Raw genomic sequence first — 25921 nt, forward strand, 5'->3', positions numbered from 1 at the left:
TTTATATCGATTAATAGCCCAGAGAGAACGATTAAATAAAATGTGTAACGATAACTCAAAGTGCCGTTGCCATATGTTAATTTGCATTATGGTTCGTTTACATTTCAAGATTTATTGCTGAGATTTAAACCTCTTAATCAGATGAAGTTAATGTAATCCGATGGAGGAAAATTATATAAATTAAAGTAACAGCGGTCAAACACTCCAGCTAAATATTAAATTTGTTTTAGTTTTGCATTTTGTGAAAAATATTTTTGTTCTTTAATTTACCATTTAGGCTTTTATCACACGATATTTATTTTTTTTTTGTATTTTCAAAGTTAGCAGCTCTGAAAGTTGAACCATTGTGTGGTGTGTACGAAAAAATATATATAAAATATGGATGAAAATCTTTTGAACACAGAAAGTGACAGCACATATGTAACCCACATAACGTGTGATAGCAACTTCGCTAAAATAAATTAAGGCTTCTTTCCCCTTAAAGATTTGAAAACTATACTGCGTTTCATATGCTAATATATTTTCCTCTTCATGAAAAGGTGGCAATAAAACATCTTGCCACCTTTGTTCACTTCTGTTAATAAAAAGAAGAAGAAACAACCTCAACCTGCCAACGTATTAAAATGGTTTTGCTAGATAATTCATTGGTATTTTACAATATTTTAATAAATAATATTTTTTTTAATGAAAATTTCTATTTTAGTTCATAATTCGTTTGGAGAAGCTGGCCTCTTCGGCGAAGTCAACATCTTCATTTACCGTCACATTCAAAAGATGTAAGTTTTTTTGGTTTGATCTATAAAAGATGGAAAACATAGGGTTATTAATTGCTTTTGCTGTCGTATGCATCTAATAAGCATAGTTACGATCTAAATATGGCGTCAGAAGTGAACAAACCTTAATTTGGAAGGATTTTATCCTTGCCAAACGTATTATGTATTACTTAGGATGAAGGTCGGCGGAGACAACAACAAAATCATTTGCTGGTCTCTTGGGGTGAATTACAATCTCTTCATCCATTGGCTGGCAATGTCCATCAAGAAGACCGGAAATGTTTGTATTCAGACGGTTCGCTAGACCAACAGGTCGCCATTGCATTGCAAAGCATAATGCATGACTACAATTACGGCTTCTAAATCCTTTTTTTTACAAGTCACAGCACCTGATTTATATTGCAGTGTTTCCTAAGATTCCACCCTCTTTGCAATTTGTGTTCCAACCATAGCCAGTATATGGCAACCAACAGGCACTTTATTGCAAAGAAAAGTGCACAGCTACAATTTCTGCTTCCACAGCCTTTGTTTGACAAATGAGTCACGACATCCGACTGATAATGCAGCATCACCCAAGATTACACTCTGTATGCAATTTGTGTTCCAACCAAAGCCACTATATGGGGGAGAAGCCTAAGATCAAAGAGTAAGGGGCTTGATGATATCCGTTTTAGCAGATAAAAGTAATCGATTTCGACCCCAAACACTCCGTGACTACAGTTTAAGCTCAGGGCATAGTTGTCAATCGTATGTCATGCTCAATTAAGGGAAAATAAGTTTTAGGTGGATTGTGGTTCTGAGTGCTGTGGCTTCAAACTTAGTTTGTTTACTGGATTCTGTTTAATATCCAGATCTTGAGTGGTGTGAGTTCAAAGTCAAATAAGATTGGTAGGTGATACTTGATGTGTGGTTATTGTTGTTGTAGCAGTGTGTTGTACACTGAGGCGGCAGCTCTTGGCGATGAACCCAGCGGGTCAATTCGGTACGTACAACCGGCTGGGTCGTCGTGTGTTCGCGATTATAGGTGGAACGCAAATCTAGCACGTTATCCTCAATACTAGCCCAATAGGAATTTGGTTCGGCTTCATCTGCCGAAACGTAGTTGGGATAGTTTGCCGAGGGAATTTAACAGCATCGTATGCTAACAACGTTAGATGGTGATTCCAGAATGATCTGGCAGTATGTCGAGTAGGATTGACTGGGCTGTTGAATAGGTCCCGCGTGTTGTGTGATCCCCGATTAAAAGCGAGGTACACATATAGAAATTGAGACTGCTGACTTTGGCGGAACGTAGCTGAGTTGTGGTCGTTGTAGCCACATTTTCATGTGGATGTGGCGATCCTCGTTAAGTTGCTGTCGAAAGGAACGATCGCCGCGGGAACTACGTAGCTGACCTAGAACTATTCTGGAACTAGGAGGAAGGTAACCTTCATCATGAACTATTGCCGGAGGTTGGTATCTATGAACACGAATTATTCATTTGCTGTTAGCTGCTTTCGCTACCATATCCTTTAGCATGCTATTTAAACCAGTCTGATACAGTGCTTAATCTGGAATATTTCTCTTCTTACATTGAACCCGACTATTTAAATTAGCGGTGGGCAGATATGCATAGTATATACCGGGTTGCTCTGGTGTATAGAACCCTTCTCTGAGGGAAACCCGAAACGATGATCTACAGTTCCCCGAATATGATACCAATCTCTATGCCATCTGTGGGAGTGTAATAGAGAATAAGCAGTGTTAAACAATAACGGAGATAAAACCGGAACTTGGGAAACTTCCTGTTTTGCATCGAAAGTCATGATCCATTAGTATCATCCACCGTCAAGCCGTCCACGGCTTGATCAGGTTGGGATCTCTGTGATGAAGTGAAAGCAGTCGTGCTATGCAATTTACGAAACCTTTGCTGCTGCTAAGCACTATAAGAGACCACCCGACTTCATAACCTCTGAGCGCTGGACGTTTATCAATCAGAAGAAGGCCGATTGGTCTAGCTTCAGAGGATATACCAATCGCCGCTTCAGTGAACTGCCACCTCTCTCGAATGTGGTAGTCACCGAGAGGAAATTCCGAAACATCATTAACGCAGCCGCTCGCTTTATACTAGCCGATCGATTACCCCTAGTGCGGCCCAATTTCCTGGCGCAGGCAATGGTATTCGCAGACGAGCGTGATGGGATTCGTATAGACCCCACTAACCCCAGAATCTGAAAATTAACAGGGTAGTCAACGAACAAAGCGGAATTTGTGGCTGAAACACTTGGAGCAATGTAACTTAGGCAACGGTTTAGGCAAGCTGTGGTCTACTGTGAAGGCACTCTCGAACCCCGGTAGACGGGATGATTGTGCCTCAGTCACTTTTGGCGAAGTGCCTCCGGCACTGATTAACTTCTACCTATCCTCCATTCCACCCCCTCCAGACGGCCCCACCCATTGTTGACATCAGCGTAGGTTGGCCTATCTCAACGAACTTGCCTCATATTTCGCTGCAAGAAACCTGATGATATCTGCCACAAATCTTTAGCCACATTGTTCACTGCAAATACGCGTGAGGTGATGACTGTGATGGTCGATGGAGAAATGATTCCGACCATCAAATGTCCCAAAATACTTGGCGTCACATTTGACAGCTCTTACACATTCTCCCCACATGCCACAGGAATTTGCGATAAAGTCAAAAGTAGAAACAAGGTCCTCAAGTCACTTGTTGACCACGTACAAAGCTATTGGCCGGTCTGTGGTAAGTTATGCAGCGCCAGTGTGGTCTCGTCGACTTTTTGACACGCAGTGGAATAATATTCAGATCTGCCAGAATGCCGCCCTCCGAACTATGACGGGCTGTCTCCGCAGTTGTCATGCAGACCACCTCCATCGGGAGACAAAGATCCTACCAGTGCAAAGACATAACTACATGCTGTCTGGGCAATACCTTTTGAGCTTTTATCGCAGAGACCATCCAATTCATTATCTTGTGGATAGATATCCACCACCCAGAAGCCTTAAGTTAGATCTACGTAATCTATAGCGTGAGGTTCAACGCTACAAGAGAGAACCTCTAGATCGAGCCGCATATCAAGCAGGTCTAGACAACATTTATGCAGACACAGTAGCAGATGCGGTAAATCGCTAACGGCTGAATGGAGAACGACCGCCTCCCATTGCAGCTGAAGAAATTGACCTCCCCCGGCAAACCAGAGTAGCTCTGGCTTAATTACGTTCAAGTAGATGCAGCCGCCTCACCTCCTACAGAGTAATGATTGATGCCGACGTGCAAGATGTATGTCCCGATTGTAGCCAGGGACCTCACGATACACGTCACCTGTTTAACTGCCCAACCAGACCCACTTGACTCAGACCAAGATCCCTGTGGAGGCAGCCCATCTTGGTCCCAGAGTTGCTGGGTCTTGACACTCAACAGAATCGAGCAGACGAAAGACAGAACAGAACAAACTGCTACAACAATAACTTAATAAGATAAGAAAGATCTGTTCACACGATTCTCCCTTTCTAGAATAATTTTTCATTTTGGTTAACGGTATCAATGCAAATTTGCCCATGAACATTGCATTAAAGAATAGGGACAAACTCCTCACATATCAATGAGTGCTGTCCGATTCAAGTTTAGGCTCAATGATAAGACACCTCCTTTTTATAGCCTTTTTGGGGAGAAGTTTTTCCATGGCAAAATGAGATAACCATCGCTAAAATCTGCGATAGTGGCCAAAGACAAATTGAGAACTTTGGTTAGAGATCGCAAAGGTAAAGTTGAAAAGCAGTTTGTGGGTTAGACCCGAATTTCCCTTTGAAGAAAAAAATTTTACATATTCATATCCTTATTATACCCACCACCGTAGGATAGGGGGTATATTCATTTAGTCATTCCGCTTGCAACACATCGAAATATCAATTTCCGACCCTACAAAGTATATCTATTTCGGATCGTCGTAAAATTCTAAGACGATTTAAAGATGTCCGTGTGTCTGTCCGTCTGTTGTAATCACTTTAGAGTCAAAAAATTGAGATATTGAGCTAAAATTTGGCACAGATACGTCTTGTTGATGCACACTGGTTAAGTTCTTGAACGGGCCAAATCGGACCATATTTGGATATAGCTGCTATATAGACCGATTTTCCGATAAAAGTTCTAATGCCCATAAAAACTTTATTTTCCATCCGATTTCGATGAAATTTGCAACAGTGGGTTTTTTAAACCTCCCGAAATTTGACCTAAATATGGTTCAGATCGGACTATTTTTAGATATAGCTGCCATATGGACCGATCTTCCCATAAAGGGTCTGAAGGCCATAAAAGCTTTATTTTATATCCGATTTCGCTGAATAGTGCGCAGTTTTAAGCTTCCCAACATTGGATCCAAATATGGGACTATATTTAGATATATGGTCATATAGACCGATCTGCCTATAAAGGGTCTGAAGCCCATAAAAGCTTTATTTATTACCCGATTTCGCTGAAATGTGCAAAAGTGCGTTATTTTAAGCCTCCCGCAATCTGGCCTTAATATGATTCAGATCGGACTATATTTAGATATAGCTGCCATATAGACCAATCTTCCGATAAAGGGTCTGAAGGCCATAGAAGCTTTTTTTTAGCCGATTTCGCTGAAATTTAAAACAGTGGGTTATTTTAAGCCTCCCGAAATCTGATCCATATATCGTTCGGATCGGACTATATTTAGATAAAGCTGCCATATAGGCCGATCTTCCGATAAAGGGTCTGAAGGCCATAAAAGCTTTATTTTTTGTCCGATTTCGCTGAAATTACGAATAGTGCGCAGTTTTAAGCATCCCAACATCGGACCGAAATATGGTACAGATGGGACTATATATAGATATAGCTGTCACATAGACCGATCTGCCGATAAAGGGTCTGAAGCCCATAAAAGCTTTATTTTTTAACCGATTTCGCTGATCCAAATATGGTACAGATGGGACTATATTTAGATATAGCTGTCATGTAGACCGATCTGCCGATAAAGGGTCTAAAGCCCATAAAAGCTTTATTTTTTAACCGATTTCGCATAAAATTTGAAACAGTGCGTTATTTTTAGCCTCCTGACACCCGACCTAAATATGGTTCAGATCGGGCTATATTTAGATATAGCTGCCATATAGACCGATCTGCCGATAAGGGTTCTGAAGCCAATAAAAGCGTTATTTTTTAACCGATTTCGCTGAAATTTGAAACAGTGAGTAGGTTAAGACCTCGCAACATCCGACCTTAATATGGTTCAAATCGGTTTATAATTGGATATATCTGCTAAATAGACCAATATTTTGTTCTACAGAATTGAATAGTGAAATATATATTAGACCACTCAATGTCCGTGCCGAATTTGGGTGCTTAAGTTATCCAATTTTCACCGGATTGTGACGAAATGGGGTTTTCATATATAACCGATGTGGTGGGTATGCAAAGTTCGGCCCGGTCGAACTTAACGCCTTTTTATTTGTTTTCTAATACATTACATATGTATGCATATAGAAACTTTCAAATTGTCGAGCTTGTTATGAATCTTAATAAACGTAAACCAAGACATGTTACTATTTCTAGCAAAAATTAAATTTTGATTTAACTATTCTTTTTATAGATAATGGCCATGACAGACCAAAACCACGCGAAGGAAAGCCCGCCTTACCAGAACCAGAAGAATACATGTGCCTCATGAGAGCTCAATCAAAGTCAAAAAAGGTACTTCAACTTGAATTCGTTTTACAATTATGAACTCGTTGTACAACTTTTGTGCAATTACAGATATCCACAGTTGTTAAACATGAAGATGTACCAAAAATGATGGCTATGTATGCCCAATTTATGAAGAGTAATATGGATGGCTTAAAGCGAGTAAAGAAAGTCAAGAGTAAAGCAAAAGCAGCCAAGGGCTAAATACCTTTAGCCATTGAACTCCCTAATAGTTGGCATTAAATTTTAAATTTAGCGCATTTATGGTAATTCATTTTTGTTTTCTACGGCACATGATAAACGGCATTTGATTATAAATATGAAAAATCTGCAGTTTTATTGACAAAACCAATTTAAAAAGATCTAGACAAATGACAAAGTTTATGTGTACACAATCTAACTACATAATACACTCACAAGAAAATAAATGTATGCACAATTTAAAATTTAGATAGAAGAAAGGGACATCTAACGTTTTTCAATTAGCCCCTTTTTCTTTAATTGACGTAGAGCACATTTGGCAGCAGTACATTTGGCAATGCGATAGTTTCTACCTATGCCACGATATGTACCCTTGCAAAACACTTCGACTGTGACACGAACACGGCGGCCATCAGCAAGTTTTTCAGGTTTGCTAAAATCGAAATAATTTAATTAGAGAAATCTAAATACGAATACACCATGCACCATTAGCTTACCCAAATTTGGCAGTTTCAGGTTCAAGTTCCAGCAATTCTCTGATGGGTGATTTTGGCACTGAATTGCTGAACTGTTCTATTTCTGGTCGCATCATATTGTAATATACATGCCACACAGCATCTAAGGACATATTGGAGTCCAAAAATATAGCGCCAGCTACAGATTCGAAAACGTCACCCAAGGCTTTGGGTACCTCCACATCTTCGGCATCGTCACATTCTTCTTCCGATAGTAAATAATACTAAAACAACCAAATAATGCTTAGAAAATATCATATAAACCATGAAAACTCACCATCACCTACATACCTCTTCGCTTATACTATGACCATTTTCGGTTTGTATACGCACAAATCGATCTATAACCTCATTTAGGCCGGGAGATAAGTGTCGGAAATATTTATGGAAGCCATGTCTTACAGCCAACGAAGCGAATATGGTGTTATTAACTAAAGCTGAACGTAAATCTGTCAGAGCTCCTGGTGAATGTTGCCTGGGATCCTCATACAAATGCCTGGTAATTAGATAGTCCAACACCGCATCGCCCAGGAATTCCAAACGCTGATAACAATCGGTCAATCGATTTGGTGTATATGAGGCATGCGTCATTGCTTGTAGCAAATACGAACGATCTCGAAATGTGTAACCCAAAATATTCTCAAATTCTTCATAGCCTTGCAGCAGAGCATCAAGTGCATCTCTTGCATTGGGAGTGTAGTGTAGTAACGGTGATTTGGGAGGAGTCCATGCACCGTACACTGTTATCATATTATCGGCATCGGGCAAAGTGCTACCTGGAACTCGAGGCATTTTGGGATCATAAGGCACTCGTTCAAATGGTATAACTCGTATACCCAGCCATGCCATAAACAAAAGTGCTCCTCGCAATCCACACTCAATGAGATAGGCTCCTATCAAGGCTTCCACACAATCGGCAACAGATTTATCTGCAATAAACACATTTTCCTTGTCAGCATGGTTTTGGGGAGCAAAATTTAGAAAGTATGAACAGCCACTTACCTGGGATGCTATGCTGAGACACCAAATTGTAGGGAATGAAGCAGGAAAATTCATGTGGTAGATTTTTCGGATCATCCCATTCATAATCTAATTTTGAACCATTTATATCAGCTGAGTCATCGGTATCCTATAAAGAGGAAAAGTTGTGTAAACCGAGGTAAAGTTATGACTTTATATGTAAAGCAACAGCAATGGGTGGTTTGACTGCAGAGTATAAGACCAAAAGGATGAGACACATAGGTAACACCGAGGAAGTAGTAGTGTTTGTATCGGCTGTTAGTTGGAGTGTCAATAGTTATTTGATGGAGTCATTTCTCACAACCAAATCTACGATAGGTTGATTTGTACCGTCTCCAAAACTCTCCTGTTAGGCCTATTGACGTGCTAAGGTTTGTAGTCAGCCTCCAACCAAAAATTAACAACGATTTCTCTTACCGTCCGCATCAAATCAACCTGAAAGTTTACTTCCTACACTGTCTACAGTCAGAGCGTTCGAAAACGAAACACCAGCTGCTATCTCACAATAATCGCCAAGATAGGAGTTAACCTACTCCGGGACGTTGAATAAAGAGCTAACTGAGCTAGCGAACCGTCTTCCAGTCTAGGCAGACTTAAGTCATGCATTAGACTGGTCGTAGAGAGTGTTTTAGTGAGCATTATGGAGGATTTAACATTAGCGGATGAAATTCTAGCGATCTCTATAATGCATATGCCATCTTTGGCAAGATCAACACCAAGAAATCAGGAAAAATGGGAATTTTATCTATAAAAATGTATGTTACCGCCATGCGAGACCTTAATGCATCGACCAAGGGCAACCGGTTGCTCGGAAACTGGAGACTCCGTCCCCACAAGAAAGATCCATTCCACCACCCTGTTCCTTGGTGGAATGGATCTGAACATTCCACAAAGGAACAGGGGCAAACTTTTCACATGGGTGGGGGGGGGGTTGGTGTTTTGGGGCTGGGGCGGCCACCGGCAGTTTGCATTGAAAAAATATATCAAATTCGTTCTTTATTCCCTACGGAAATGAAGTTCAGCTTAGGGGGTGCTTAAGGTCGTACCCCAAAACACTTGGCTCCAAAATTGGATATCAAATTCGTTTTCTACTCTCAAATACCTTTCATTTGAGTGCCATATTGTCATAATGGGTCAAAAACCCCTTTTGATGTATCTTTAGGAGGAAAAGCGCCACCTAGACTTGAACGCAAATTTTAATGTCATACTCGTAATCTACTCCCTAATACCTTTCATTTGAGCCCCATATAGCCATGGTCGGCTAATGTGCCCATTTGGGGGTGGGCAACCTCCCATTACTTGGACCTAATGTTTTATGCCATATTTGTAATCTACTGCGCAATACTTTTCATTTGAGTCCCATATTGACATGAACTTCGAATATATCTGCTTCTTTCTGGTCTCCAGTACCTTTCATTTGATAGCCTTATCGTGCACCACTTATGGATATTGATGGCGTTTTTGAGGTAAGGGGTGGTTCCGTCTCCATCCGATATCTAAAAATTATATAGCCAATATATTTCCTTCCACTTTTGATTTTCGGTTGTGTTTTTGACATAAGGGGGAGGGTCCGTCCCCCTTCCGATACCGACAAATTATATAGTCTATGTTTACTTCCAGACCAACCTACACAATATGCGAAAATTTCGAGAAAATCGGTTCTGCCGTTTTTCAGTCTGTACGGAACAAACAAATCGAGTCCCATATATCCGTTATTGTCTAATGTGCCCATTTTGGACGTTTTTGTGGGGATAGGGTGGCCCCTTATACTTCGACATGAATTTGTGCCAGATTCGTCATCTACTCCCGCATACTTTTTATTTGATGGGTATCAAATGTCCTTATCGGTCCACTTTTGATTTTGGGTGGTGTTTTTGGGGTAACGGTGGAGGGTCCGACACCTTCCGTTATCAATAAATTATAAAGCCTATTCCTACTTTCTGACCATATTCGTAATCTACTCCTGAATACCTTACATTTGAGTCCCATATTGTCATGATCGTCAAATAAACCTATTTTAGGGGGTTTGGGGCTGGGTCCAAGATTCTTGGACCCAACTTTTATTGTGAAATTCGTACTCTACTCTTCAATAGCTTTCATTTGAATCCCATGGGTAGTACTTTTGGTGTAAGGGGGAGGGTCCGCCCCCCCTCCGGATATCAAAAAATTATATAGCCTATGTTTCCTTCCAGACCAACCTACACAATCTGTGAAAATTTCAAGGTAATCGGTTCAGCCCTTTTTGAGTCTATACGGAACAAACAAACAAACCGACAAACAAACACAAATGGAATTTTATATATAAGAAGAAGATAAACTGAACTTACCGCAATATTACAACCCCACTCTTCGGCCTTTTGCCGCACCAACTCACATATCTCGGCATTTGTTAGTTTTTTTATATTCACCAAATTCACCAAACTCCAATAGTGTGGTGGTATTTTGGCTTCAATCAAAGCCTTTTCCAACTCTTTGGGCACATAATAGCAGGGTGGCAGCCAGTTATCATTGGGTTCAAATTTTGTTGCAATCATATATTCCCCCAATTGTTTTCGCCTTCCCAAACGGTAAAGATTTAAATTCGCCACTTGTTTCGAACGTAGATGACTAAGTTTGCCCTCGTGCACATTGTCATAGGTTATATAGAGGTAAGTGGTAATGGCATATTTTAGGAAGGAATCCCCAATACATTCAAGTCTTTCTAAATTAATGCCATCGTTGGCATTGGACATTGTGAGGGCAGTTAAAATTATACTGGGACTGGGACCGGGATGCGTCAACAGGTCTGGTTGATAATCAAAACTAAAGTTATGGGCAGGATATTGCTTCGAGATCTTTGCTTCGTATTTGCACAATTCCACGTGATATTCCTTTCCTTGGCTATCAAAGTCTAATGCAATGCATTTTTCACCATTTTCTCCAACCTGCATATTGATGATGTCATTGAAACTATCGAATACATCTCCACAACCTTCCACAATGAACACTTCATTGGGATGTTCTTGGGTATAGATTTTATTTAAAGCTTGTAGAGTTTCCACATCCAAAAGATGTTTTGCTGTGCCTTCCTTTAGAATTTCTTTAATTTTTAATTCATTCTCATGGATATGGAGTATAAGTCTTTTATATCTTTCCAAACTTAGTTCAGGCATTTGGGGCGACTCCTTTGAGGGGCCATTTGCCATTTTTTTCTCAGGCAATTTAATTGACTGATTGTACTCCACCAGCATACCCGAACTCTGTATATCCTCTATAAATTGTTTAGTTGATTTTCTAAAGTCTTTGATGGAATCCCTTAGCTTTTCGGCGATTTGTGCTTTTACCTCGGGAAAATTATAACCCACCTGCAAGTTTTTGGTTTCCTGATAGTTGCGTTCATTCGCTTTGGTATCTTGTATTATGGACAATTGTTTGTTCAGTTTTTCTATATCTTTTTCTGTTTCTATGGTTTCGGCTTCATTTTTAGAGGTCAATACAATATCATCAACATCCATCCATATGTCTTCGTCCACACCAAAATCATCATCCATCATTTCAGCATCGCTAGCAAAACTGGACTCGGCATACGATTCATCGGAATCGTAATATTTAAACTGTGGCGATGCATTTTCGCCATTATCTTCCGCATCTAATTGAATGTCAACGAATGTTGGTGAGGTTGCTCTTACAGATTTTCCACCTATAGAACAAAATTAAGAGAAAATTAAAGTTTCATGAAGCTAAAGGAGCGAATTGCCATCGATATGACATCCAGGAACAGAGTTTTCCGCTGATAACAGTGCCACCCCTTTCGGACTTGACAAAAGATAAGGACCCTAATAACTGAGCTAAACTTGAATAAAGTAATGTAAACAGACTAAAACTTTTCTCATCATCTTCAACTATAAAATTGTATTGAATTAGACGATCTTCGAGCCTGTGGTTTATTTTTAAAATTTCAATAGGTTATGGACCTTTCAATTGATATCCATATTGCCTAGGTTGAACTACTTCCCACAAGGGAGGTTTATGGACCCTAGGGCGGTCCACGGGCCCGAGCCCCAAAAACGGACTTCATATTCGGGTTCCTGGGATCAAAATTAGGGGGTATGAAAAAATTAGATTTTATTGCGAACTACCCCGTAAAATACAGTTTTGCCAGATGGTGCAATTGCTGTCCGATTTGGCAAGTAGCATTTTGCTATGATTTCCAACAACTGTGCCAGGTATGGTGCAAATCGATCAATAACGTTTTATAGCTGCCATATAAACCGATCTCCCGATTTTATATATTAAGCCCCTAGAGGGCATAATTAATATTCGATTTGTCGAAATTTTGCGCGTAAGGTGTTTCTATGACTTTCAACAGCCATGCCAAATATGGTTTTAATCGGTTCTTCACCTGATATAGCTCCTTTATAAACCGGTCCCTCGATTTTACTTTATGAGCCTCTAAAGGGCTCCATCCGATTTGGCAGAAAATATAAAAGTTTGTGTACTTTCTAACAGCCATTACAACTATGGTCCATTTCGGTCCATACCTTGATATAGCACCTTATTTATTAAAAAAAAGTGATTTAAAGAACTTGTCAGTCCATGGTGGAGGGTATAAAAGATTGGACCCGGCCGAAATTAACGCGTTTTTACTGGTTAGACACTGGACCCGAAGGCTCGTGGCGAATCTAGTGGTGATCTCAATACTTTTTAACTCCCTCCAAAGACCTATTCCCTGCAATCCCATGGCAGCCGGTTGTACGTACAGGATTGACCCGATGGAGTTCTTCATCGACAAGTGCTGCCGCTTCATTGTATAACACACTGATCCAATAACAACAACCTATTCCCTGCTATTGTATTGGTGTTTGTGAAGTCCAGTTTGCATGCAGTAACGTCCTAGCGCGCGTTGACACCAGACCTTATAAATACAAGTATTGAGAGCCAGGTCCGGCAATAATCTGAATTATATTTACGAGCCAAAGAGCGTTCTTTAAGCCTTGTAAGAGCTTTAGTCAGCCGTTGGATTGGATTTCAAATTAATGCCACTTTTAGGTCATCAATTGACAGAACACCATGGGTGTCAGTCATAGCACAAATTCAAATCCGTTGTCAGAATCATATTCCAGTGCATGCGTCAGGTTTTAGATTCATCTGATTTATTAATCTTAGGGCATTGGAGGCATCCATTTGTCATTCACGAAAACGTCGTACTGTATTTTTTTGTATAATGTGTCCGTTCATCCAGTTATCCGAAAACCCGACAGTAGCCTGAGCTCGGTCCTAACATATGGTACCGTAGCCTTACTAATACATATTGAGATATATGGATTTATACAACCTTACCCGAATCCAAGTGCAAATCAGTCTACAGACATTTGCCAACTATTTTATATGGGCTACTTTGGGTTCAAATCCCCGCGTGAAGATCAGAAAAATTTTCCCCTTATAATGCTGGCAACATTTATAGGGTGCCTTGCCATATTAAAACTTCTCTACCAAGGGGTGCCGCTATGCGGTACTCCATTCGGAAAGGAGGCCCCTTATCATTGATATGATAGAAGTATCCCCTGTTCCTTAATGGAATGTTCTTGGAGTTCATTCATTTAGTAGTAGTTTGTCATATTTAATTCAGTCACAGATTTAGAGCTAATCTCTATTATGTTGTCTTAAAAACTTACACAGTTTTACTTGGGCTGGTATAATTCCATCTAATAGTTCATCATATTCATCTTCCTCACTATCTGAATTGCGATATTTATATTCAAGGTTCATCGCCATATCATTTGACCAGGTACCGATTTCAACAAAGCCAGCACCTTCCTCAAGAAGCTTTCGTTCAGCATCTTCGACAATTTCATTCACAGTTTTGGCACCGCCAAGATTAAGGACTTCTTCATCATTGCTTTGAGTTGTTATAGTAGTCTTTTTTTCATCGGCAGTCGTTTCCTTGTCTTTTTTCGAGGCCTCGCATTTCACTTTCTCCTCTCCAGGAGGTGGAATCTTTTGAATTTTGGACCTTTTTAACACATCACTGAGACTCCAACCAAAATCCAGCATAGGCCATTCCTTGTCTTCTGGTAGTTCTGGTTTACCAAGACCCATGTCCCTGACCACCTTTTTACGTATATCGTCTGCCAACAACAAACCATTGATGCGATATAAAATGCAGGGTAAACATACAGCAGTGCGCCACAAAGAGGCAGGAAATGGATGAACAGTACAAAGTTCTGGCACCAGTATTTGTTTCAATTCTAGATTTTCACGCTTTGCCCTTTTTGTGGCCTCCGAACTGGTAGGCAGTGCAACGCCCTTGCGGTTCACATAGCGTGGTGTCAGAAAATTTAAACGAGCACTTGTGTGATCCACATCTAAGAGCGGCTGTTTGGGATGTATCTTCAGTCCATATTTTAAATAGTAATAATGCATGAATGTTTTATACTTTCGACTTGGAAATATACTAAGTGGCGATAGTTGATGACATATTTCGGCCACATAGAAATAGTGGGGTTGATCTTGATTACGATACCAGGGCATAACAACAGCATCCTTGAATTTGTCTGCTGAAAACTTGGTTGCATGACGTGTCTCCTCTGGCACCGGTGTTGGCATCATATTAGCATTTTGCTCTATCAACTCTAAAAATTTCCAGTCTATAACTTTGCCACTGTTATCTTCGGTTTTCACAGTGGGCACTATGAAAACACAATTCTCCGTCGATTCGGGATCGAAGAGCATCAAAAATTTCTTCAGTCTCAAGACTTTGGTGAATGTGTAATTGATGAATGTATTGATGCAAGCTATGTTCGCTTCGGTTAGCACTACCCGTTTGGGATGCAGCACCAATGAGACTTTAACCTCTCCGGAACGAGTGAATATGGGAAACGAACTAACTTTAGGTATTTTCTTTAAAGTTAAAATACCAAAAGCTTGAAAGGCATCCTCAGGTGGATATATTTTACGTCCTCTTGTATTTTGTTCTTCAGGTATGGGACACTGCAGGGTGAGATCCAACAAATAGAGAAAACATTCCAAACCAGGCGTTGGGCGGCAATCGCAAAACTCTGAAGCAATCTGAAAGTAGTTTGAGAATAAAATAAACCTTAAATTATGCTAGGTGATTTTTATTGCTATGAGATAGGAGTAGATAATATCTGGGAACATTAATTCCCCACCAAACATTGTCTGATAATGAATTGAGCCTAATTTAAGGTGATCATAATTTCAAGTAGCCTAAACAAAAGAGTGCCTAGTGTCTTCACAAGTCAGTAACTAAAGTGTGCAACGAACAACAAACAACTAAGACCGCTAACACTTCAAAATACCCTGCATGAAGTTTGGAGTAAATTAACCCCTATTAACACAAATTACCAGTCATATCACCAGTCATTCTAGTCCATTGCGTGGCTGCTTTGGCTTATTTTTCTTTACACAGAATAAACCGGTGAATACACCCGCATAAATTTGTCCATTAACACAAATTATCGGTCAGATCACCAGTCATTTTAGTCCATTGCTTGTCTACTTTGGCGTTTTCTCCTTTCACAGAATAAACTGGTGAATACACCGCCTTAAATGTATCTATGTTGGGGACAGTTCGTTTTTTTTCTTAGGTACGCATTCGTTGTTCTTGGTGTTTTTGTTGTTGTCACACATCGTACGAAAAGAAAACAACAAACAATCACGTTGTTTGTTGTACACACATCGTACGAAAAGAAAACAACAAGCAACCACGTTTTCCTGTGTGAGTTTTTTTACATACCAAAAAAAAAAAAACAACAACATAAACCGTTACCTGTGCGCAATAAAGTTGAATATTTTTATTGTTTTGGCTTCAATTTGAGAAATTATTTCAGTCTGTGTTTTGATTTTTAACATTTAATCAAAAACCATGGCAGCCGGTTGTACGCACCGGATTGACCCGATGGAGTTCTTCATCGGCAAGGGTTGCCGTCTCAGTGTATAACACACTGCTACAACAACAACAACTGATTTTTTGAAACCGGTGAAGTGGTTGTTTTTTTTTTAGCAGGGAAAATGACTTATTTTTCAAACCAGTGACTTTTTAAAACCGGTGAAGTGACCGAGTCTCCTATAGGCATGATGGGTCATATGCCCATTTGGGGCGTTTTTGGGGGGTGGGGAGACCCCCTACACTTCGATCTGATTTTGTATGCCAGATTCGTAATCTACTCCCGAATATCTTTCATTTAAGGCCCATATTGATATGGACGACCAATTTGTCTGCTTTTAGACATTTTGGAGTTAGGGCGACTTCCTGGGTACTTGGTACTTTAATACCATATTCGTATTTTACTCTTCAATACCATTCATTTGATATCCATATTGTCTTTATCGGTCCACTTGTGATTTTGTGTGTATTTTTGGGGTAACGGGGAGGGTCTGCCCCCTTCCAATATAAACAAATTATAAAGCATATTTCTTCTTTTTGACAATATTCGTAATCTACTCCCGAATACCTCTCATTTGAGTTCCTTATTGCCATGCTCGTCCAATGAACCTATTTTAGGGGGTTTTGGAGTTTGGGCGGCCCTCCAGTAATTTGGACCCAATTTTTAATATGAAATTCGTATTGTACTCCTGAATACCTTTCATTTGAATCCCATATTATCCTGATCGGTACACTCTTATTTTTGGGTGTAACTTTTGGGATATTGGAAGGGGGAGGGTCCGCCCCCCTTCCAATATCAAAAAATTATATAGCCTATGTTTCCTTCCAGACCAATCTACGCAATCTGTGAAAACTTCAAGATAATCGGTTCAGCCGTTTTTGAGTTTTTATATAACTTCTATATAAACCGATTTTGGCTCTTGACTTCTTGAGCCTCTAGAGGGCGCAATTCTCGTCCGATTTTATTGAAACTTTGCATGTAGTATTCTGATAGCACTTCCAACAACTACGCTTAGTATGGTTTTAATCGGTCGATGTTTTGATATAGCTGCCATATAAACCGATTTTGGCTCTTGACTTCTTGAGCCTCTAGAGGGCGCAATTCTTGTCCGATTTAACTGACATTTTGTACGTGGTGTTTTGGTACCACTTCCAACAGCTGCGCTAAGTATTGTTCAAATCGGTCCATGTTTTGATATAACTTCTATATAAACCGATTTTGGGTCTTGGCTTCTTGAGCCTCTAGAGGGCGTAATTCTCGTCCGATTTGACTGAAATTTTGCACGTGGTGTTTTGGTATCACTTCCAATAACTGTGCTAAGTATGGCGCAAATCGGTACATAACCTGATAGCTGCCATATAAACCTATCTGGAATCTTGACTTCTTGAGCCTCTAGAGGGCGCAATTCTCATCCGATTTGGCAAAAATTTTGTACAACGGCTTCTTTCGCGACCCTCAACATACGTGTCTAATATGGTCTGAATCGATCAATAGCTTGATACAGCTCCCATATAAACCAATCTCCCGATTTTGCTTATTGAGCCCCTACAAGGCGCAATTCTTATCCGAATGAACTGAAATATTACACAATGACTTCTACAATGTTCAGCATTCATTTATGGTCCGAATAGGACTCTAACATGATATAGCTCCAATAGCATAACAGTTCTTATTCAATATTCTTTGTTTGGCTAAAAAGAGATACCACGCATAGAACTCGACAAATGCGATCCATGGTGGAGGTTATATAAGATTCGGCCCGGCCGAACTTAGAACACTCTTACTTGTTATATATAAGGTTCCTTATTTTCAAAAAAAAAAATAATAATAATAATTTTGCTCCACAGTGTTGTGATAAAATTGCCCTCTTTCAATATTTACCCGTTTGTAATAATACTGCCGTCGCTTGGTCGTACCCGGTCTGGGTTCTGCATTTTCTTGTACAATTTTTTCATCCTGCTCCTCGAGATCAAAATTTTCCCAATCTTCTTCGATTGGCCGAAAGCCCTCCTTACCAATTGGCTGAAGATTGTTATCCAGTTCACCGGATTTATGCAAAGCTATGCAAGCCTGTAGGGCCGTCATTCGTCGTGCCAACACATGCGTTGGCATGGGCAAGCCGATAATATCATATTTCAGGGGAGAATTAATGGGCAGCCTTAAAGTGTACTGAAACATGGTGGTGCCATTGCGTACGGTATGCGCACATCGCCACAAAGGAGTAAGTTTTGTAAATGTATCACTTGGTAGTTTGGCACAATACTTATTCACTAAGGCTATGGAATTGCTGAGATCAACATAGGCTCCAGTTAGTAACTTGGCCAAAGGTTTGTAGGGTTTAATGCAGTTATTAAATACATCGGCTTCTTTGTGTTCATTGTCGGCAGGTTCGGTATTGGCACAGTTTTGTAAAAGCATCTGAAATGAAATGAATGGTGGAATGCAAAATCAAACCAAACCGAAAGCTAAAGCTGGTATTCAAAACACATGTACATACCTTTTCAATTTCTCGATATTCGGCCATTTGTTTGACAATAGCATTCGTAGTGGCTTTTACATTTTCTAATCTATACATTTCATCTAAGCTATTTAAATATCCAGAGTCTTGTATCTCCGTTTCTTGGTCATGCAGTAAACATTGGAAATATTTTTGTTCTTTGATCTTTTTTGGAGAGTTGTTCATTTTTTCATCTTGTTGGGGTTGCCCACCAGCGACAATAGGTTCTTGCTTTTCGCTAATCTTGTCGTCTTTTAAGAGTTCATTCAAATCAAAAACTTCAAAGTCCTTTATAACTTTAGATACCTCTTCTATGGTATTTTCTTGCTGTTTGTTGGCATTCAAAACCTGGCTGCTCTCTTCTACATTAGAATCCCTCATGCTGGGCATTTCTTTTGTTACTTCGGACACAATTTTAGTTATATTTTCTATATTTGTTGGATTTTTCTCTTCAAGCAGCATATCTAAATTATACACTTCATAGTGTGCGTTCGATTCTATCACAGATTCGGTGGAAGTGTTATTGGAATCTAATTCCGGTTCATTAATTGCATTATTAGTGGCTTTGTTGGGTTGTGGTTCCCGCTCAAAGTGGTTTTCAGTTGTACTGCCGGCCGACTTCATGGTTTCTAGCTCTTCCACAGGCTTTAGAGATATTTCCCCATTACCAACGTTTTGTATAGCTGGTGCAATTTCTTTAATCTCCTTTAGAACAATATTGCTGCCAGCGGAGGGTTTGGAAGGATGTTTATTGGTTATCACTTCGGGATTTAAAATTTTTATGGTTCCCTTACTTGAGCCGTACACAAATTTTTGCTTAGTGGAAACCCCATTGATTTTTCTGTCGTCATCATTATCCTCATCATTTGATTGTTCCGTATCGGTTAGCAGACTCTCTTGATCTTGTGGCAGACCACATAGCAATCGATGACTTTTGTCTGTCAATTGTTCGTTAATGGCTTGTAGATTATGGTTAGTAAGATCTTCATCTGCGGCCACCAATACCACATGGTAGGCTGGTACAGCCCTCGCTCTTCCCTTGCACTGTACATAACTACGATAGGTGGTGGGAGGATCCCAACGTACCACCAAATTACATTTGGGCACATCAATACCCTCCTCCAGAACTGAAGTACCAATTAGCACATTACAATCATGCATGCGAAATCGTTTGAGCACCTCTTCTTGACGTCTATGCTCTGTCTCCGCCTCTTTGGGCTCAGTTATGGGGTCAGCCACTCGATCAGTAGTGAATTGACATTTTATAAATTTCAAATCAGCATCATGTCTGCTCATTTCTGCCAAAAGCTCAAAAAGCACTCGAGCTGTAAAACTGGAATTACAAAATATGATGGAACACAATGTGTCCACACCATCGTTGTGATCACGATTATGACGACGAAAAGGTCTACGTTTTTGACGATTATGATTTGAATGACGATGAGTAGTACCTGCTGCAGAGCTATTGATTTGGGACGCTTCATCAACTTTTTTGGAAGACATTTGGGTTTTATTTTCATTTTCACTCAAATCTGCACTTAACTTGGCTTGGAATTCCGGCTTCACTATGGAATCCAAATTCTCCACTATTGAACGACTTTCCAATTGTTGCTTCTCCACAGCTTGTTCAACGCTATGACATTTAGTCTCAAGTATCCGCGATAGTTTTTGAAAGTCCATTTGATCCAGTTCTATACTTATTCTTTTTATGGTGTCATTTTTGCTGGAATTGTCTTCAGGTTTGAAGAGACGCAATACCTCCAATAGTCGTAATACCTGAATGAAAAAAAAACGAAATGATTAATAAATGATGCATATAAAGGGAAATGACCCGTGGCCAGATAAAGCCAATCACAGACAAATAACAGACCATTGGTAGACGTTTCTGAGTTGGTTAAGCTCTTATCAGTGGTATGCATTCCAATCCTTAGGCAAGTACTGGAGAGATTGAAAGGGCAAATTGGCAAAGGGCACGCCCCAGTGGGGTGTAGAGTAAAAGTGTAATGGTGTGTTGAGTTACTAAGTTTTTTAAGATCTGCTCTTAGTCGCCGATTGGTTTGATTCTCTCAAGCACTTTTTAGGAGGGGCCGAATGAGAATGTAGAAATGATACTTCTTAAGTCCAATGACAAAATCAGTATAGTCTTTAGTTCAAATCATACAACTATTCTGGTCATTACAATATGTTCTTAGCCTTTCGTTAAAATTGCTGTGAAATTAGGAATAGCAGTATTGTTTTTTTGGGTCAATTGGTAACTGCTCAAAAATGCTAACGTTTCTTAAAGTATATTGGGACGATAATTGCAAGCAAAGGTGTTGCTATCCGCAATATTTCTTAAACTGTATTGGAACGATAATTGCAAGCAAAGGTGTTGCTATCTCCTAATACGTCATTAGAAAACCGAGAGCACTTTAAAACTCATGAGTTTCGTTTGCATCTTTGTAAACAAAGGGAAAGACACGATATGCTATGTAGGTGATCATAAGACAAACAGACTACAGGGGCATAAATATTCTACTACTGATAAAGACTAAGGCGGAATTTGAACCCGTTTGCTGCGCAGACGATGTTATAATACTTCTAAGGGCAAGCAATCCGAATCAGCTATGAAGAAAGGGTCTTGGAAATGGCATACGATTGGGCTAGACCAAGTGGTCTCAATCAATGCAAAACCAAAGAAGACGGATATCTGCCTGTTTACGAGAAAGGCGAATGTGGGTTTATTTCAGATGCAACGTTTCCTCAAGAGAACGATGTCGATAGCCGACAGGGTCAAATACTTGGGTATAATCTTGGATGGGAAATGGAATTGAAAGTGTCACAACCAGAAGCTATCTGAGAAGGCGCACAGATGTTGGATATATGTAGACAGGCCCTAAAATCGAAATTGGAATTCGAAGATAGTCAACTGTCTCTATAGGAACGTGATAAGACAAATACTAATTTACGCTTTACTAATTTGGTGGAGTAAAGTGCAGCATAAGGACTTAACAAAAGGTTCAGAGAACAGGCTGGCTAATGAAGTGCAAGTCTACTAGGACACTGGCGAGAGATTAAGTATGAGGCAATCCTTGCATCTACGAGAGTGGATAGAGGAAAATTGCAGCTATAAGGCATCACGATATAATCGAGGCGACTATGGGAAACCTACATAGAATGGAAGAGATTTTGGAACGGATAACCGAGACGTCACTTGAGGGAAATCACGCAATGCGTGGTGTCTAAGCGAGGATGTCAATTATGAACATCTTTACCGACCGTAAGATGGCCATGAGGGCAATCTTAACTTAGAAGATTAATTCCTGGCCTAGATCTCTTCGGGGTTTCTTTTCTGACATAGAGCGCACAACAAGCCGTTTACTGTCCATAGTGGCATTGAGCGGATTAGAATCCGCAACATTTTTCCCACCTAACATAACCTTGTGGTCGGGATTGTTACACCATCGACAAGATATGTGAGGTAGACGTTTAAAACATTGCAAATGTCATCAACGATCGTACAATCGTCTACATTCGGTCTCGATTCCGTCTGGAGGGAGCGGAATAGACGGAGGTGGGAGGGTTAAACAGTTCATGAAATATCACCCCACCTTGGAAACTGTTTTCATTTCACCCAACGGAGCTTCAACTTCTAATCCCTAAATTCCACATACACATAAATTATGCACGATGCAACGTTTGATGCGTAGCAGCAGGGACGTGATGACGATGTTTTCAAAAGGCGTGCTACGACTGACCGCATAGGAAGAGGCAAGAAATACGTCCCATGACAGCTATGTGCAATAATAATGGCGTAAGAAGCAGTCCAGCAATTCGAAATCCATTTTGACGCTCAACCTATGAAAATTCTCCAAGAAGGCAAGCGTCTTAACCACTGGCGAGAGAAGGGAATCTCGTTCTGAACGATTTTCCTTAACTCGATTATGTGCGCAGAGATACAGTCTGAATTTTTGATTTCATAATTTTATAATAAGGCACATTGGTCAACAAAAAAAAATTTAGACCGATTTGGATCATTTCTAGCATTGATGTCGCAGGTCATAATAGAAGTCATCATGCAAAATTTCACCCAAATTGTTTAATAAATACGCTCTTTAGAGGCTCAAGAAGTGAAATCGAGAGATCGGTTTATATGGCAGCTATATCAGTTTATGGACCGATTTGGACCAAGCTTAGCAAAGTTGTTGAAAGTCATAACAAAACATCATGTGCGAAATTTCAGCCAAATCGGATAACAATTGCCTTTTAGAGATAAAACAACACAAATCGGGGATCGGTTTATATGGGAGCTATATCAGGTTATATACCGGTTTGGATCATTTTTAGCACGGATGATGGGGGTCAAAGCTGAATGAAAAATTGCAGGCAAATTAGATAAGAAGGGCACTCTTGCCCTATACACCTGCAAGAGAGCCATTGGCAAAAGTTGGGGGTTTAGACCGCGTGTCATGCATTGGGTATATACTACAGTTGTCAGATTTATAATGCTATATGGTGTTGTGGTCTGGTGGACGGCTCTTCAAAAATCCACCTACTGCTCAATACTTAACCGGATCCAAAGGATGGCTTGTTTGTGCGTCACAACCGCACTGAGGACGACACTGAATTTAATGCTACATCTTATGCCTCTGAACATTGTGGCTACCCAAGTTGCAGCGACCACTGCCGTGAGGTTAAGGGAGCTTTCTTATTGATCATATGGGGGCTACGGACACTGTGTCATCCTTGATACAATATACGATGTTCCAGGCAGTGTGGATTAAACCCTACCTGAGCCGCTTTTTGATAAAAATTACTGTACCTCTATTCCTGAACTACGATATCCCTGATAACAGAAGTTACATAGACTTCTATACGGATGGTTCCAAACTAAACGACCAAGTGGGCTTTCCGGTTGTACACTAAAGATCTAGAACTGGTCACATCGAAAAGGTTAACCGACCCCACTGCAGTGTGTATCAAGCAAAGATCCCTGCAATTAAGGAAGTGGTGGAATGGCTAAGATATAATGTCATTACGACGATTGGCATAAATATCTTCTCAGACAGCCAGGCAGCCATTAAATCCCTGGAGAACGTATTTCTGAACACAAAAACCGCCTTCGACTGTCGCAGATCTCTCAACGAGATGGCTGAACAGTTCAAAATTCACCTATTCTGGGTGCCGCGCCACAGAGATATCCCCGGGAATTCTAAAGCGGACAACTACCCTACACATTCCAGGGACACTGGAATCTATGGGTATGCCTCTAGCGAAATGTAACTTAAGGTTCTCATTTCTTTGCGAACTTAAGGTTCTCATTTCTTTGAGAACCTGTCTGATTTATTTATTGGTCTTTTTAAAGCGATCTGAATGGTTCAACGGTAGGAACTAGAAGGCGTCATCATTCTTCTGTTCATGTGGTATCACAATGGACGAAAACGTCTAAGTGAGTCTGATGGCAGACTGCCACTTAAACCTTAGCTAACCTAGATAAGAATTGCGCCCTCTAGAGGCAAAGCGCCGCTAGATTGGTCATATCAACCACTGTGCATAATTTCGTACAGGCTAATTTGTGAAGATTATTCATCATCTTGGACACCAAGGATACGACAAATGGGTCTGCTTCTCGACCTATCACTCTTGAAATGCTCAATAAATTGACAGCTTAAGAGCACAACTTGCCAAAACGGCAGTGATTAAGGTATTTAGCGGCGCAGCTCGTGATTAATATACATTACGGGGTTTAGAAGTTTTGACGGATGGTCTGTCAATGGGGAGTATATCGGGGAGGTGGTCTAGTCCCAATGGCGCAATGCAAATGTCTGGCGATCTATTGGAATCACACCTAACTCGTATGGGAGCATCATCATTTACTTTGCTAAAGTGAAACCATCAAACACTTGTGCCAAAACCATGTCCCTCTGAAAACTGTGTCTCCATAGATTGTGCCCAATTGTGTCTGATTCCATTTCTTTATCGCATAGCCTGCGCAAATTTGCTAACATGATTGAGTGGTTTGATGTCAAAGTGTGATGTCTGAATACTGACTCAAATCCGAAAATGTTCCTTGTGGACTGCCAGTAAGCCATCTCAAAACAGTTTATCCTATAGTCTGCGGTAATTTTCTTCCATGTTGTAGGAGTTTTGATGTCACAGTGTGTTTTTTGAATGCTGACTGAAATCTCCAAATGTTCCTTTGGTAGGACATTGCGTGTAAACTATGAACAGCCCATAAACCATCTTAAAACATTTTTTCATGTTCAGGTAATTCCTCATTCTCAATGACATTTTACATTTATTTGTTGCGCTTACATATAAATATTTTATACTACAAACTACGGGGCGTTCCCACAAATAGCCGACCTGGCATATAGATGGCGGTATTGGTATTCAAAATAAATACTTTTGTGAAAAGTGGCATCTTTCTAAGTTCGATGCTGCCATGGTTGATGTTGAGTATCGAGTATCGAAAAGCCTTACATAAGTCACAGTGTCAAATTTCAGTAAATCGGATAATAAATGCGCCTTTTATAGGCCAAGACTTTAAATCCAGATATCGGTCTAAATGGCAGCTATATCCAAATCTGGACTGATTTGGGCCAAGTTGCAGAACAATTTCGAAGAGCCTAACACAACTCACTGCCCCATACATTGGCGAAATCGGACAATAAATGCGCCTTTTGTGGCCCCAAAACCTTATATCGAGAGATCGGTCCATATGGCAGCTATATGTCAATCTTGATCGATCTAGGCCAAATTGCAGAAAAATGTCGAGGGGCTTAACTTAACTCGCTTTAAATCGAGATATCGGTCTATATGGCAGCTATATTCAAATCCCGACTGATCTTGGCCAAATTAAAAAAAAAAACAATGTCGAAGGGCCTAACACAACTCACTGTGCTAAACTTCGGCGAAATCGGACAATAAATGCGCCTTTTATGGGCCCAAAACCTTATATCGAGAGATCGGTCTATATGGCAGCTATATTCAAATCTGGAATGATCTTGGCCAAATAAAAAAAATGCCGAAGGGCATAACACAACTCACTGTCCCAAATTTCGGCGACATCGGACAATAACTGCGTCTTTTATGGGTCCAAAACCCTAAATCGAGAAATTGGGCTATATGGCGGCTATATCCAAATCCGGACCGATCTGTGACTTATTGCAGAAAGATGTCAAGGGGCCTAATGCAACTCACTGTCCCAAATTTCGGCGACATCGGACAATAATTGCGCCTTTTATGGGCCCAAAACCTTATATCGAGAGATAGGTCTATATGGCAGCTATATCCAAATCTGGACCGCCTTTTATGGGCACTAGACCTTGAATCGAGAGATCCGT

The 25921-nt window shown here is 40.2% G+C and overlaps 2 protein-coding genes across 2 annotated transcripts in view; one reads left to right on the forward strand and one right to left on the reverse strand.

Annotated features, from left to right (window-relative positions):
* The first annotated feature begins 538 nt into the window (after positions 1-538).
* Positions 539-6804, forward strand: LOC106096244 (signal recognition particle 14 kDa protein). Its single transcript, XM_013263892.2, has 4 exons — positions 539-647; positions 704-776; positions 6386-6486; positions 6550-6804. The coding sequence occupies exons 1-4, from the start codon at positions 624-626 to the stop codon at positions 6679-6681; spliced, it is 330 nt and encodes a 109-aa protein (XP_013119346.1). The 5' UTR covers positions 539-623; the 3' UTR covers positions 6682-6804.
* The window catches only part of LOC106096243 (endoribonuclease Dcr-1), a 29163-nt gene continuing 10031 nt past the window's right edge, over positions 6790-25921 (reverse strand). The window contains exons 3-10 of the mRNA XM_013263890.2: positions 18597-20372; positions 17981-18517; positions 13868-15260; positions 10541-11892; positions 8196-8322; positions 7485-8122; positions 7176-7417; positions 6790-7111 (exon numbers count right to left, since the gene is read on the reverse strand). Coding sequence (XP_013119344.2) covers positions 6946-7111; positions 7176-7417; positions 7485-8122; positions 8196-8322; positions 10541-11892; positions 13868-15260; positions 17981-18517; positions 18597-20372 — 6231 coding nt within the window. The 3' untranslated portion in view covers positions 6790-6945. The remainder of the gene's footprint in view (positions 7112-7175; positions 7418-7484; positions 8123-8195; positions 8323-10540; positions 11893-13867; positions 15261-17980; positions 18518-18596; positions 20373-25921) is intronic.

This window comes from Stomoxys calcitrans, chromosome 2 (assembly GCF_963082655.1).
Source record: "Stomoxys calcitrans chromosome 2, idStoCalc2.1, whole genome shotgun sequence".
In the NCBI taxonomy this organism is placed as follows: domain Eukaryota; kingdom Metazoa; phylum Arthropoda; class Insecta; order Diptera; family Muscidae; genus Stomoxys; species Stomoxys calcitrans.